General features: G+C 36.3%; 1 protein-coding gene across 1 annotated transcript in view; it reads right to left on the bottom strand.

The window, feature by feature from the left end:
* The window catches only part of ESF1 (ESF1 nucleolar pre-rRNA processing protein homolog), a gene marked incomplete at both ends in the record, with an annotated part of 64,498 nt that overhangs the window by 40,534 nt on the left and 7,499 nt on the right, over nt 1-16,465 (bottom strand). Inside the window, 5 exons of the mRNA XM_080716710.1 lie at nt 1,543-1,701; nt 6,775-6,922; nt 9,975-10,089; nt 12,942-13,094; nt 14,509-14,609. Coding sequence (XP_080572836.1) covers nt 1,543-1,701; nt 6,775-6,922; nt 9,975-10,089; nt 12,942-13,094; nt 14,509-14,609 — 676 coding nt within the window. The remainder of the gene's footprint in view (nt 1-1,542; nt 1,702-6,774; nt 6,923-9,974; nt 10,090-12,941; nt 13,095-14,508; nt 14,610-16,465) is intronic.

Below are 16,465 nucleotides of genomic sequence, written 5' to 3'. Positions count from 1 at the left end.
AGAGAAATGGTAAATTCAACTGTAATGTACCTTAATAGTGGTTGAATAAGGGTAGTGAAATTACCCTTACATTTTTTCATTTTACATTTTCAATATATTTTATATAATGCTGACATTACATTCACAAATAAGAGTCAAGATAAAAATGTGCTAAATATCAGAGGGTACAGTTCACAATTCACTTCCTGAAGTATTACTCTGAAAGCAAAAACTTTGAAAAAAATTATAGTTTAAAACTCATTAACAAAGGGGTAAAAATTTTTATCCATGAATACTGCACCCACAGATTCAACCAACCATGGGTCAAAATATATATTTTAAAAAACTGCATCTGCACTGAATATGTGGACTTTGTGTACTGTCATTATTTCCTAAACAATACAGTGTAACGACTATCAGGTGGCATTTAAGTATTCTAGAGATGATTTGAAGTCTATAAGAGGATATGTATAGGTTATATGCAAATAATAGAACAATTCATAAAATGGATTGAACATCTTCAAGATTTTGGTATTGGTGGGAGATCCTGGGATCAATCCCCCAAGGAGACTGAGGGACAAAAAAAAAAAAAAAAAAAAAAAAAGCAAAAATTTACAAAAACAGTATTGGTTGCAAAAGTACATGCTCATTTGCCCAAGAGTGTTAGGAAAAAAAATGTGTATGCTATAGAACAAAACCTGTTTATACTATTTTTATCTGTTTTTTATTGATGCATTGTAGTCATCTTTTTATCTTTTATCTTTGTTTAGCTTTGATATTGTTTTAATTAGCATTATACTAGTATTGTACTACTCTATTATGCCATATTTCTTTGACTATGGCAAAATTGGATGGAAGACTAATATATATTTTATGTTAGTAAAGCTTTACCAATTAAGAAGTAGTATGCAGTATGAAAGAAAAAAAAAAACACTTGAGAACTATATATATTGAAAAGAAGTGTAGTGTAATAATTTTAGAGCTGGGTGTGGTGGTGCATGCTTGTAATCTCAGTACTTGGGAAGCAGATACAGGAGGATTGCAGGTTTGCAGACAGCCTCAACTACTTAGTGTGGCCCTCCACACCTTAGTGAGACCTTGTTTCAAAATAAAAAATAAAGAATAGGGCTGGAGGAGTAACTGGGAGGTAGAATGCCCCTGAGTACAATCCCCAGTAGTACACACACACACACAATAGTAATTTTAGATCACCTGTATTCAAGTTTCTATATTCTGAAGATGTAAGAATCAAACTTAGGAAAGGACTCCTTTCATAAATAAATGGATAGGAATTATGTGTAGTTAGTAAATCAAATAAACTAATCAAGAGGAAGCTAGAAAGCTTATTAAAATTCTAGTCCTGCTGTGATATAATACCATGTTAATTGACTTACCAAATGCTATAATACCATGTTAACTGACTCACCAAAAAATACTTCTGGAAAATAAGATCTTTAAACTTAGGTTCCCAGAGAAGAGTTAGCTTCTTTACCTTCATACCTAAAACATACTCAATAATCCCAAATAAAGACAAGAAACATTCAGTAAGTATTTAATACTTACCTGGAACCCACTTAATTTCCATTTCCATATCATTTTCTTTTCCTTTCTTTTCTTTTTCTTGAATAACTTGCAAGAGCTCCCTATATTTGGCAATTTGTTCTTCATCATCCTTTTGACTTTTCTTTGTTTTTCCATCTTCTACATTAGCTCCATTATCACCTAACAAAAAATCAACTTCACTTAGAATGCAGAAACAATTCATTTTTAACTCCAGTGCTTAGATCCGTCACACCAGCAGTCTCTTTTTCCCTCCCTCCCTCCCTCCCTCCCTCCCTCCCTCCCTCCCTCCCTCCCTCCCTTCCTTCCTTCCTTCCTTCCTTCCTTCCTTCCTTCCTTCCTTCCTGTGGTACTGGGGTGGAACCCAGGGGTATTCTACCTCCAAGGTATACCCCCAGCCCTATTTTTTATTCTTTATTTTGAAACAGGGCCTCACTGAGTTGCAAAGGGCCTCACTAAGTAGGTGAGGCTGTCTGAGAACCACGATCCTCCTGTCTCAGCCTCCCAAATGATGGGAATGCAAGTGTGTGCCACCACCCCTGGCTACCAGTAGTCTTTGAAAAAATGTTGTCTGGCATACTATCACCACAGAATATCAAAATCAGATTTAAACTTCTGAATATTTAATGAATTAACTGAAAAATTTAGCTCTTTTGCTATGAGCACAGTCATAGTAGTATACTTGAGAGCTATCTTTTTCATTAATTCATTATTTCAAAATAATTCTCCAATTACATAACAATCTTGGACTCCCCTTCCCTACAAGATACAAGGGATTTTCTGTTCCTTATCATCTAGCACAGTGGTTTTAGAAATGTCCTGTTCATTAAAGGATGCTGAATGTTGTTGGATTGAATTTGGTAAGTTGGATTTTGCTTCTCAGGCTGAAGAAAAGAGATACAGGAAGTTGTTTATAATCCAAACCTAAGAATACTACTTCCTTTCCATTTGATTGTAAACATACTTACTCCAAGGATCTTGTTACTGTATAACAGTCAATAAACTAGTAATTAATTCAAATAATTCCACTGCGTGGACAATTATTCACATTTTTATTTCCTAGTTTTGTAAAAATAATTAGAATACAAAGGAACAATAGAAAATTCATGGACAATAAAACTAATACATAAAGTTTGTCTGCTCTGTATTTCCATTATAATTCTCCAAGTCAAAAACATAAATTAGAAACTTGAGATTTAATGTAAAACATACAGACTTATTGAATTGACAAAATGTCCCCAATAGAGGAAAATTTAGAAGCAAAAAGAGGAAGTCCCTTTCTTCTACAACCCATGACTAAATGGTCACCCAAAATGCCTCACACTATTAAACACATAGCTGTGAAGCATCAGTAACCCACTATCCTTAAATCTTAAAAAAGATATGAAAAAATGTTGGTAAAATGTTTTTTATTTTGTCTAAAAGAATAAAAAAAAAGTTAAAGACATTCTTTCCATCCTATCACACTTTTACATTTTCAATTCAAACAGCTGAAATTCATTTTTTTCCTGTTTGTGCTTTGTGCCACAATAATAATGTTGGATAGAATTCGGTCATGTATCCTGTAATTCAATGGATAAAACATCAGGAACACATTTAAAAAATGGCAATGTATTTCTTTCTATTAAAAGCTTACTTCTGAAAATATAATTAGAAGCAAGCTCCTTCCAGGTTGAAATTTTAGTGGTAAGTCTCTGATGGCTTATTTAAATTGATTTTTTCCAGTACTAAAATTTTACTTTTTCAAACTCTAAAATGTGGAATAACTCATATAAGTCTGTTTTTCCCAATTCAAGGACAATACTTTGTGAAAGCCTTAATACTATATAAGAAGTTAAAAAAAAACTAACAGTAAGCTACTCTCATGAACATCTATTGACTCTAGAGCATTCAAATATACTAACCGAGTTTTTAAGAGGGGCTAAATTACAGATTAAAGTATCGAAGAAAAAAACACTTTATTTAAAAAAATTAGTATTTCAAAAACGGCACTAATCTTTAGAGTTTTAAGAAGCAAAACTATATGATACAAAAATTATACTAAAATATTTACATAATTTGAATCTTTCCAAGCATGGTCCAGGTATTATTAAAATCTTTATTTCATAGATACCAAAAGAAAGTATAACAAGGCACTTAGAAAATTTCACCTAAGTTATTTCACTATGTTAAGATTTGAAAACAGCAGAGGCCAAAGTCCTAAAAAGAATGTATTAACAAATTAATACACACTTATTCATTATATTAGGGAAAGGTAGATATCTCTCCCTATATTTATCTGGGGAAAGAACATACAGGCTATTTGAAAAAAGAAAGACTGTTGTTCTCTGTACAGTAAGAAACAAAATGTCACTCAATTCTTCAGAATGCCAAAAAAATTAATAAGCAACAGCCACTGAGATCCCCCAAAATTGTGAAGACTTCTGTGCTTAACATAACTACCACTGCAAATTATACATTATCAATGCTATTAAATGCTTAAGCAAATATGTAGTTTTATTATGTGATGTCTGAACAAATAAAATGGAATGATTTAATATAATTTTCCAATACATGTATGTTCAAGAGTAGTATTTTATGGAAACTTTAAAAATGAGGCACTGTCTTCAATAGTGTAAAAGAAACAGTAAAAGACCAAGCATAGGACCTAAAAAATCCACAGCTTAATAGTCTATGTTAATACTAACTAATCTCTTGGGATTTATTTAATTTGCCACTGGGCTATAAAAACAATACAATATGCAAAGAGGAAAACCAAACACACCAGGAAAATGTTAAACTATTAAGTTAAAAAATATTTGTTCCTGTTACTTTATTTTTATTTATTAATACTTTTTTCTCATGGTACTGGGAATTGAATTCAGGGGCAATCTATCTTTGAGCGACAATCCCAGCTCCATTTTATTTTGGAACAGGGTCTTACTAAGTTGCAGAGAGCCTCATGAGGTTGCAAAAGCTTGCCACAAACCTGCAATCCTACTGTCTCCATCTCCCAAGTAGTGGGACTACAGGCATGTACCATCACGCATGGCTTATTCTTCCTAATTTAAAATACTTCTGTGTAGGATTCATGGTTCTTCATTTTCTGTCAGCATTTAGCCTCTAACTCATAATTTTTCACTATTGAGAAGTCTTTTTCTTAAACTATCTGCCTGACCATGTGAAGGATCAGGCAGATAGTTTAAGAAAAAACAACAACAACATGAAATTACAACCAAACTTCCAGAGATAGATCTAAGGTTGGGAAAAACTGTTTTGGCTTTACTTTTACAAAGTAAGTTATTTAAGCAAACAACACTTATAATTTAGTAGTCCTTTAATCATTTCAATCATCAAAAAAATACTAAAATTGAGAATTTTTGCTTCTATTAGGCAAACTAGGTACTTCAGACCAAACCCTCACTGAGAAAATCAAACTGGGGGGAAGGAGTACTGGGGATTGAACTCAGGGGCATTCTACCTCTGAGCTACACCACCAGCCCTATTTTGTTATTCTTTATTTGGAAATAGAGTCTCACCAAGTTGTAGAAGGCCTCACTAAGTAGCTGAGGCTGGCCACGAGCCTGTGATCCTTCTGTCTCAGCCTCCCAAGTACTGGGATTAAAGCTGTGAGCCACCACACCTGGCTAGATAAAATCTTTTAAAAAGTTTCAAAGTTTGCTTTTTTTTGTGATACTGAGGATTGAACCCAGGGGCATTCTACCACCAACCTACATTCCCAGCCCTATTTTGTCTTTTATTTTGAAACAGGGTTTCACTAAGTTGCAGAGGGCATTCTGTCTCAGCCTCCCAAATACTGGGATTACAAATGTGCTCCACCACACCCGACTCAAAGATATTAAAAAGAAAAAAAAAGAAAAAAATTTCCAAGGAAGTGACAAGTCAGTGAAGAATTACCATGTCAAAATCAAGAAGGAAAGCCAGGTGTGGTGGTACACACCTATAATCCCCATGCTTGGGAGGCTGAGACAGGAAGATCACAGGTTTAACTAGCCTCAGCAACTCAGCAACACCCTTCTCAATTTAGTGAGACCCTCCCTCCCTCCCTCCCTTCCTTCTTCTTTTTGGTGGTCCTGGGAATGAAATCCAGGGGCATCGTACTACCAAGCTACACCTCCAGCCCTATTTTTTATTCTTTATTTTGAAACAGGGTCTCAAGTGTCTTATCTGGTCTTAGGCTTCCGAATGCTGGGATTACAAGTATACACCACCATGCTCAGCTTAGTGAAACCCTTTTTCAAAATAAAAAAGAAAATAGGGGTGGGGGTTTGACTCTGAGGTAAAATGCCTCTGGGTTCAATCCCTAGTACCAATCAAACCAAACCAAACCAAACCAAACACCACTGCATTATCATAGGGATGACCCTACTGTTAAAGACCCGTTTTACACTGAAATGTATTTCCTTTTTGATCCATAGAAGAAATTGCTCTAAAACTCAACTATAGTTTTGGCAGCCTTTCAGGACCATGGGGTCAAAAGTTAAAGAGGTAATAAGAGTACTTTACATTGGGAGGCTGAGATAGGAGGATCACAGTTCTAGACAGCTTTGCTACTTAGTGAGGCCCTTCACAACTCAGTGAGACCCTGTTTCAAAATAAAAAATAAAAAATAGGGCTAGCGGTGTTGCTCGGAGGTAGAATGCCCCTGAATTCCATCCCCAGTACTGCCAAAAAAAAAAGGGCTATTTTACAAGTTTATCAAGAGATTATGTAACTACATAAATAAGGACAAATCTAAAAGGCCAGCCCCCCCCCCTTTTTTTAATTTGGTCAGTATTTTAAACAAAATGATCATGGTCAAAGAAACTCAGTCTAAGAAAACACTTCAAATTTTAGTTGGGCTAGGGGGCTCACACTTGTAATCCCATTACTTGGGAGGCTGAGACAGGAGGACCACAGGTTTGCGGCCAGCCTCAGCTACTTAGTGATGCCCTCCATAACTTAGTGAGGCCCTGTTTCAAAATAAAGAATAAAAAAATAGGGCTGGGAGTGTAGCTCAGAGGTAGACTGCCCTTGGGTTCTATCCCCAGTTCCGCAAAAATAAAATAAAATAAATTATCCATATATGTAAATAATATTAAGCTACAGATATTATATAGATGTATATATTATATAGATGTATATAATATTATGCTTTGCAGACAGCTTAAGAATGAGTTTGGATTTCCCCTTTAAGTCACTGTGCTAAAGACCTATTTTGAAACACTGTCAAACAACTAAAAGATTCACAAGTACCTTGTAGTTCCTCTTCTATCTCCTCTTCATCTTCACTAGAGGAAGCTAAGTAGGCTTGAAAATCCATGTCTAAAAGCTCTTCCTTTTTAAACTTTCTGTTGAGTGTTGTGATTCTTTCATGATCAGTTTCATCCCAAGTGATTTCCACCTTTCACCAATGAATAAGAAAAAGATGACACAAAAATGTGTCGAAAAGCAAATGTCAGTAATTCATACTTGTTAAAGAATATGGTTAATTTGGATGTTTAATAGTACATTAAACAAGTTAAACTAAAACAAACACATTAATGAGATGATTAATGAACAGTATCTTATTAGTGGAAAGGGAATAACTTTTAGAAACTTGTACCTTCTTCCTCTTAATAATTCTCTGCTATATGCAGAATACTTCATTACTGGGAGTACAAATCAGTGTTTGATTTAATTGTGTGGAAAAAAATACGAAAATGTACTGGTAAAAATGTCAATACTATTAGAAACCAGTGAAAACAGTTTTCATTAGAAATTCTTAGATTATAGAAGATCTGTTGATGAAGCAACTCAATCTCCGTGGAGTTCACTTTTGAAGAAAGATGAGTAAGAGTAACTGAGCTGGGGGTGGTGGCACACACTTGTAATCCCAGTACTTGGGAGGCTGAGGTAGGAGGATTGTGGTTTGCAGACAGCCTCAGCTACTTAGTGAGGCCTTCCAAAATGTAGTGAGACCTTGTTTCAAAAATAAAAGAACAAAAAATAGGGCGGAGGGTGTAGCTCAGAAGTAGAACGTCCCTGGATTTAATCCTTAGTACTGCGCAAAAAAAAAAAAAAAAAAAAAAAAAGTGTCACTGATGAAAAAGACATCTGTTGGTTAGAAGGATAAAAACCTTCATCATACTGACTTCACCTCATGATTGGTAGGTGACCGGCTTCTATCTCTGCTCAGTACTTATTCTTATATGGAGACCTACTAGATATTTTATATTCAACACAGGGTAGTTTCCATGTCCTCTTTTTTTCCCTTTAGGTCATTTCAACCCCAGACAAAAATAATAGGTACCAATTGACTAAGGGACCCTTAAAGTCACTGCCACTGTCTTAGAAGTTACAGCTAGTCCCAGGACTCAGAATTATCTTTATTCTGATAATTAAGTCTAAACTAATAATCACCAAACCACTGCTGAAACTGGGAGAGATGATGAAACATCCAGGACTCAGGAATTCCAGAATGGCTGGCTGGATATGCTGCTGTGGTCATTATCTTATGGGACTGATTCTTCTAGAATGCATTTATCCCACAGTAGTAGTGTTTTACTATACTCAGTAACTAATCAATACCACATAGTGCTCACCACAACACAGTGAGTGGCAATAAGTAAGATCACAGTTTTCTATCACACAGGAAAGGCAAAGGGAAGCCAGTGTGGCTGTTGGAGAGTACAACTATGGGAAGAGGGTTAGCATAAGAAAAAAGAAAAGTCATTCAGCTAAGTAACAAACTATTTCAACACACAGAAACCCTTCAGCTATTTGTTCTTAAGCACTGCTGTGATAACAAATAGTCCTACATTATCCTTTTTCTGTTGTTTTTGAAATTTTAAATCACGCCAGGTGTTGCAGCATGCCTGTAATCCTAGCTACTCAGGAAGCAGAGGCAAGAGGATTCCAAGTTGGGGGTCAATTTGAGTAATTAGGAGGACTCTGTCCCAAAATATAATTTAAAAAGGGCTAGCCAGGCATGTTGGTGCACACTTATAATCCCAGCATTTGGGAAGCTAAGACAGTAAGATGGCGGTTTGAGGACAGCCTCAGCTGATTCAAAATAAAGAATAAAAAATAGGGCTGGGGGTATAACTTGAAAGAAGAATGCCCCTGGGTTCCACCCCTAGTAACACACACACACACACACACACACACACACACACACACACACACGGGCCGGGGGGGGGGGGGCTGAGGTGTAGTTCAGTGGTAGAATGATGCTTGGCCAGTATGTACAATACCTTGGGTTCAATTCCCGTATGGCAAAAAATATATTATAAATAAAAATTTAAAAATATTTTTATCATATATGCAGAAAGATGTGCTCCTATTTTAAAATTTCACTACTTTGCTTACCTGTCATTTGAGATAATGTTATTTCTTTACCTCTATTGTCTTGGATATTAATAGCTGGCATATTACCTATTAACGAATCTAATTATTTGAAGCCGGGTGTGGTGGCACACGCTTATAATCCCAGCGCTTGGGAGACTGAGACAGCTGACACAGGTTCGAAGCCAGCCTCAGTTACTTAGGCTCTAAGCAACTTAGTGAGACCCTGTTTACAAATAAAGTAGAAAATAGGTCTGGGAGTATATCCCAGAGGTAGAAAAGCCCTTGGGTTCCACCCTCAGTAACACACACACACACACACACACACACACACACACACACACACCTAATTATTTGGAGTTTTATTTTGGTGGTGCTGGGATCAAACCTAGGTCCATGGCATCCTAGCAAGTGCTCTATCACTGAGCTACATTCCTGTCCCCAAAAAAACTAATTTACTAAGGGAATGTGGGAAGGAGCTAAGGGCAAAGTTTAACATCTATGACACCAGTACTTGAGAGACTTGAGACAAAAGGATCACAGGTTTGATGTCAGCCTCTGCAACTGAGTAAGACCCTGTTTCAAAATAAAATAAAAAGGACCAGGGGTGGGGGTGTAGCTTGGAAATAGAATACCCTTAGATTCAATTCCAAATATAATAAAAAAGAAAAAAAAAAAGGAAAGCCAGGCACACCTATATACATTAGCAGGCAGCTGACTCAGGATTAGACAGGTAACTAGATAACTAGAATCTGAAAACAAACACACTTGTATACTTATGTCTCATTTCTATTTATACTATGTGCATTAAAATTTTGAATAATTTCCATTTCTTTTTTTTTTTTTTTTTTTTGGTGGTACTGGGGTTCCTGGAAGCCCTTCTACCTCCGGGCTACACTCCCAGACCTATCTTTACATTTTCATTTTGGAAACAGGGTCTCCTAAGCCAGCGCGCACGGCTGGCTTCAAACCTGCGCGATTCTCCTGCCTCCCAAGCGCGGGGATTACAAGTGTGCGCCACCACGCCCGGCAATAATTTCCATTTCTAAAGATGCTATAGGTAAATAATACACAAGCTTCTTCTTAAAGTCCTAGAGTCCAGCTATGCAGTTTTAAAAGTTAAGAAATACCGTTGATGTTCCCATTGCAGCAGATGTGAAATACTTTGGTTTATATGCTGTTAAATCCACTTCTGAGGCTACATCCTTGGGCTCATCATCAAAAGTAATATCATCTGGTATAAACCTATGAAGCAAAAAAAAAAAAATAAATTTATTTAAGCATAACATAAACAACTAGAGTTCAGTCTCTCAATTAATTAGTTGCAGTCTATAGACATACTATATAAAAGTTTCAACAGAATACCCATGTAGAAGAGGCATGCAGTGTTAGAAATAACCTTGGCACAAAATTTCTAAAATTCAAAAACTATTAATCTGAAATTCCACAAAAGAAAATGCTACGCAGATAGATACCTTATATTGGGAGTCAACAAAAGTCAAATGTAAGCACATGTGGATCCATCATGTTTCAAAAAGGCCTGAACTCTTTGTTGTTGTGGTATACTGACGATTGAACCCAGGGACATTTTACCTCTGAGCTATACCCCCCGCTTTTTATATTTACTTGCTTTGAAACATGGTCTTGCTAAGTTGCTGAGAGTCTTGCTACATGGCTAAGGCTGTCCCGAACCTTTGATCATCCTGTCCCTGCTCCCCAAGTACTGGGATTATAGGCAGGTGGGTTAACTCGTAATAGCATAGTCATTAGCTTGTTTTATGATACTCTGAATATCAAACAAAATTATTAATGGTTAAGTGTTCTGAATGCAAAGTATTATACACATAAAGTATCACTGAAATGAAAAAGAGAAATCAAGAAAAAGGTGCAGATGGCACAAACCTATATAAGCTTAGTACTTGGGAGGCTGAAACAGAAGAGTCTCAGGCTGGAAGCCTCAACAACTTCGAAAGACTCTGATTTAAAAATCAAAGGGCTAGAGCTGGGCGTGGTGACTCACGCCTATAATCCCAGCATTCGGTAAACTGAGACCAGAGGATCATGGTTTGCAGACAGCCTCAGCTATTTAGTGAGGCCCTTTGCAACTTAGAGAGACCTGGTTTCAAAATAAAAAATAAAACAATAGGGCTGGGGGTGCAGCTTAGAGGTAGAATGCCCCTAGGTTCCATCTCCAGTTCTGAAAATAAAAAATCAAAGGGCTAACGTTGGGTATGGTGGTCCAAGCTTATAATCCTTGTACTTGGCTAGACAGGAGGATCACAGGTTCCAGGACAGCCTCAGCAAACAGTGAGATGATCATCAACCTAGTGAGACACTTTCAAAACAAAAATAAAATAGGGCTGCGGGTGTAGCTCAGGAGGTAAAATGTCCCTAGGTTCAATTCCCAGTGCCCCCCCCAGGGGGGGAAAAAAAAAAAAGAGAGAGAAAGAAAGGCCTAGGCATATAAATTAAAGGTACAGGCCCCTGGCTTCAATTCCTAGTACAAAAACAAAAAAGGTAAATTAGTCACTCATAATTTTTAAGCTTTGACTAAGGGATGGAACAAAACAAAAACCATCCTAAAGACTTAAGTAATCAATGGTTATAAAACTTTTCACAATTTACACAGAAGATTGTTTATGTATGTGCAAAAAAAAAGTAATTACTATGGCTGGGCGTGGTGGCGCACGCTTGTAATCCCCGCGCTTGGGAGGCAGAGACAGGAGGATTGCGCAGGTTCGAAGCCAGCCGCATGCGCTGGCTTAGGAGACCCTGTTTCCAAATAAAAATGTAAAAATAGGTCTGGGAGTGTAGCCCGGAGGTAGAAGGGCTTCCAGGAATCCCAGTACCACACACACACACACACACAAAAAAAAAGGAATTACTATGTATCTTACCAAAAATTATTTTTTTTGGCCTAAATAAAGTTCATTAGGTTTATATAAAACCCCTGTTCAGGTATACTTTTGCACAAACTAAGTAGAATAAAATTACCTAAGATCAATATTTTTAAATGCAAATCAATATGCATGCTTTTTTTTTTTAATCAATATTTGATGTTGATTTTAAAAAGGTTTCCTAAGCTAGGCATGGTGGTGCATGCTCATAATCTCAGGACTTGGGAGGCTGAGACAGGAGGACTGAAGGTTCCTCAGCAAATTTGTGATGCCCTCCACAACTTAGTGAGACCCTGTTTCAAAATAAGAAATAAAATAGGACTGGGAGTATAACTCAGGGGTAGAATGCTCCCGGGTTCAATCTCTAGTACCACATTAAAAAAAAAAAAAAAGTTTCCTTAGATAACTGGATGGTAGCAATATACATGTTTTCATGGTAATTGATCTCTTTTCTAGGTATCACTAGAGCTTACATGGAAATGTTCCCAAAAGAAAAAGGACTGAAATAAGTACAAAATTAGTACTTATCCTGAAAATAAGTACAAATTCATGATACCCAGTTTCACACTCTAACAAATGTTTGGTAACTGCTACTTAAACATTCAAAACAAGAACCTCATAGTAAAATTGTTAACAGAAAAGAGAAGGAAATAAATTGCTTGATGAGATCATGTAGTTCTTGCTATATACTTAAGCATGCTAATAAAATTTCACCTTAAATTTTAAATTAAATTTTTTTTCTAAATGTTTGAAGCACAAAAGGTCAAAGTAAATATAAAATGATGCATCTTTTCCTGAAATACTTCATTTTGAGAATAATACCTCTAAGAAAACTAGATCAAAAAAGGGATTTCTATTTAACAAGTCACAGTAGAATGGTTTAGTGAGTTCAACAGGACTAGGCAAAATGGTAAAATGGTATAGTAACTCAGCTTCTTGGTTTCTTAGAACTGACATTTACAACCACCTAAGCCTCAGCATATACTGAAAAACCACAGCCAACGTATTTAAAATAGGGCAATGATTCATATATAATATGTTAGTATTTTCTTCTTACTATTCTTCTTAGGAGTGATGTTCCATATGACAGTTCATCCAAAAGTAAGTAATTCTTATAGAATATAAAACAACAGAGCACTACAAGTTCAAATATTTTACTGATATGCTATCAGACTCAGTTGGTATAGCACACACAGTTACCTTAGATCTATGAAGGAACAACTACTTTCAAATTCTAGGCCATCACAATCCTCATAAATTTTACTTGCTGTTTCAGGAGAATCACAGTCCACTACTGCATAATAATACTTCAGTCGCTTGAACTGATAATCCCTCAGTTTTTCTCTAGACGTCCTAAAGGGGGAAAAACTCATTAAACTTACTGGTATAAGAGCACAAAAACCTATCTTCCTTTAAAAAACAAACTGTTTAAAGAATAATATATTACAAGATGGTCTGCATTCCAAGCCGTCTTTCCTTCATTATTCTGTTTTTATTAACATTAAGTGCTTAAGCTCAATTTATTATTCTGACAAGGTACAGATTTTGGTATTTGGACTAGAATAGTATCTAAAAGAGGAAGAGCATGAGTAATGCATGTACTTATCTATACTCATCCTTTTATTTCTTAGAATAATTTGTTTTGTTTGTTTTGCTACCAATAGTCTTTTCAAGTAAAACCATTAGGCCAAATAACTGTATTATAAGATATGCTTGGAAAGCATTAACTCTGTTACAAAGATATCCCTGATCTTACAAAACATTTGCTTTAGGTTCATCTGCCATTAAGTCTCAACAATTATGTTTAATTTCACTTAGCTTCAACATATTTTTTGAAGAGTTTCATTAGCCCCTTCTATCACCAATCTATTAAATCAGCATTTTTATTACATGCACATATAGCTCCATCTAGTGGCTTAAAAATTATCTTAAATTTTTTTTCTAGGCCGGGCCTGAGGCTCAGACAGCCTCCGCTACTTAGCAAGGCTCTTCGCAACTCAGTGAGACCCTGTTTCAAAAAATAAAAAGACTAAAAGATAGGGCTGGGGGCGTAGCTCGAAGGTACAGTGCCTCTGGGTTCCATCCCTAGTACTGAAAAATAATTTTTTTTCTATACTGTGCTGTTGCTAAAAGAACTGTTATTTTCTATTTAATCCTCATACAAGTAAATTTATAACTGGGTATGGTGTTGCACACTTGTAATCCTACTACTTGGGAGGCTGAGACAGAAGGATCACAGGTTTGTGGCCAGCTTCAGGTACTTATTGAGGCCCCACGAAACTTAGTGAGACCTTGTTTCAAAATAAAGAATAAAACATAGGGCTGAGGGTGTGGGTGGGAGGTAGAATTTCCCGGAGTTCTACTCCTAGAACTGGAAAAAAAAAAAAAAAAAAAAAAAAAAAATATATATATATATATATATATATATGATTTGAAGATAAACAGACCTTCAGTACCACTCTTGTGGCATGTAACATCTCAGAAAAAAGAAAAACTAATTTAGAGCAACGAGTGTAAAAGAATACTAAATAAATTCAATCATGAAAGGATTTTTAAAAACTGCCATAATTATTTTCAAGAGTATATAAATATGCACAAAAAATGATATTTGAATTGTGTGCCATTTCTGACAGACTATAATATTTTGCAACTTGTTAAGAGTCATTGACAGAAGTGTAAACCTTAGTCCTACTAAAATCATCAGCATTCTGAGATACTGATAGGAATTTATAAAGTTTAGCATTAAGTTCTATGATGACTCCAATACCAGTCCTTTTCAGGGGCATCTTCAGGAATACTTAATAATTCTACTGGTCCTTGAACTTGCTCTTCATTCATCCTCTCCTTTCCAAACTCCGAAGGATATATCTAAATACAAAAAATAAGATTGATGTAACGTATTCATTCCTTTTCATACAATATGCAGACCTGTCAAGGTCAGGAACTCTAGGAGTCACAACTTGATTCAACGAAAAGAGCAGCTCACTTCTAAACTCATTACAGGAAGATAAAATTGACTTCTAAACTCATTACAGAGCCAGATATGGTAGCGCACACCTGCAATTCCCAGTACTTGGAAGGCTGAGACAGGACGATCCTAGGTGGAGGACAGCCTCAGCAAGTAATGAGACTCTCATCAAGTTAGCAAAATCCTGCTTCCAAACAAAAAATAAAACAGGGCTGGGGTATAGCCTAGAGATATAATGCCTCTGAGTTCTATCCCCAGTACCATAAAATAAACAAACAAATTAATTGATTAATAAACTTAACTACAGAAAGGTAAAGAGTACTGAGGAATTTCCTTTAAAATAAATCACTTTGGCTAGAGTAACAGAAGTGGGGCTTGGGAACAGAAATAGATTATCTCTACACATAACCAGAGCAAGATGGTTCTACGATTCAAAGGAAAAATTAAGAAAAGCAAGAACACAAACTCAAGGAATTTAAATGGAAATACATTTAAAAGAAAGGACTAAATTAAACAGTTTACATGAAACATAATAATGAAATACATAAAACATTAAAAACAAAAATTTTAATATCCAACTCATCTCTAAGTCATACTATTTATCCAATATTTTCTTTAAAATTCTTCAGAGTCGGGTGTTGTGGTACACGCTTGTAATCCCAGCATGTGGGGGGCTGAGACAGGAGGATCACAGTTCGAAGACAGCCTCACCTCCCACTTAGTGAGGCCCTTTGCAACTCAGTGAGACCGCATTTCAAAATAAAGGTTAAAAAATAGGGCTGGGGGTACAGCTCAGAGATAGAATGCCTCCTTCAGAGTATGGAACAATCCTACCATGTTGACAATCTACCATATAAATTAGATGTAATTTTGAGATAAACAAAGGATCTGTTCTCACTGGTATTTGGTATTTCTTATCCTGGCCATTTTGAGTGTCAAGAAGTATCATTTATAGTTGGGAATAGTGGCACATGCCTGTAATCTCAGTACTTCGGAAGCTGAGACAGGAGGATCACAGGTTAGAGGACAGCCTCAGCAACTTAGCACAACCCTGTTTCATAGCTCAGATATAGAATGTCCCTTCGTTCAATCCCCAGTAACACACACACACACACACACACACACACACACACACACACACACACACACTGACGGAGGACACGGAAAACGCCTGAGGAATGAAAGATTCCAAAGGAGTAAAAAGGGGAGCTGGCGAAATGTTAGACTCCCTCAAGACTCCAGGCAGCACTCCAGTCCCCTCCCGAATTCACACCCCAAGGCCCCCCAGTGAAAGAGGAAGCTTATCTTAATTCTTGACTGGGCCACTCTGTCCTCCCCTGTGTTTAGTTTGTTAGTTTTCTTTGATGATTGTATTTTAGTGATTTATGGCACCTTCCCTATCTCTAACATTCTTCATGGTATTGCGGTGTCTGTTTTTTTCCCATGAGAATGTGATACTTAACTTAGTTGGAAAAAGGGTATAAAAAACCTAGTTTCAGAGAATAAAATAGTCAGTTGCACAAGAGGCAATTTTCCAGATCCTTCATTTCAGGTCTCTCCCTCCCAAGTCCCGGAGAGGAATCTACACACACACACACACACACACACACACACACACACACACACACACACACAAACTTAATACCGCTGAGTTTAATACATTTATTATGAGAATTTAAGGGTTTCTTACTAACTTGAGTTTTATACAATTGTAACAGAAGTTATAAGTGCTACGTATAGGCACACTTACTGATTC

This window comes from Muscardinus avellanarius (assembly GCF_963383645.1).
Source record: "Muscardinus avellanarius genome assembly, chromosome: 19".
Classification (NCBI taxonomy): Eukaryota; Metazoa; Chordata; class Mammalia; order Rodentia; family Gliridae; genus Muscardinus; species Muscardinus avellanarius.
The sequence above is the reverse complement of the archived record's forward strand: the minus strand, read 5'-3'. Positions and strand labels throughout refer to the sequence as shown.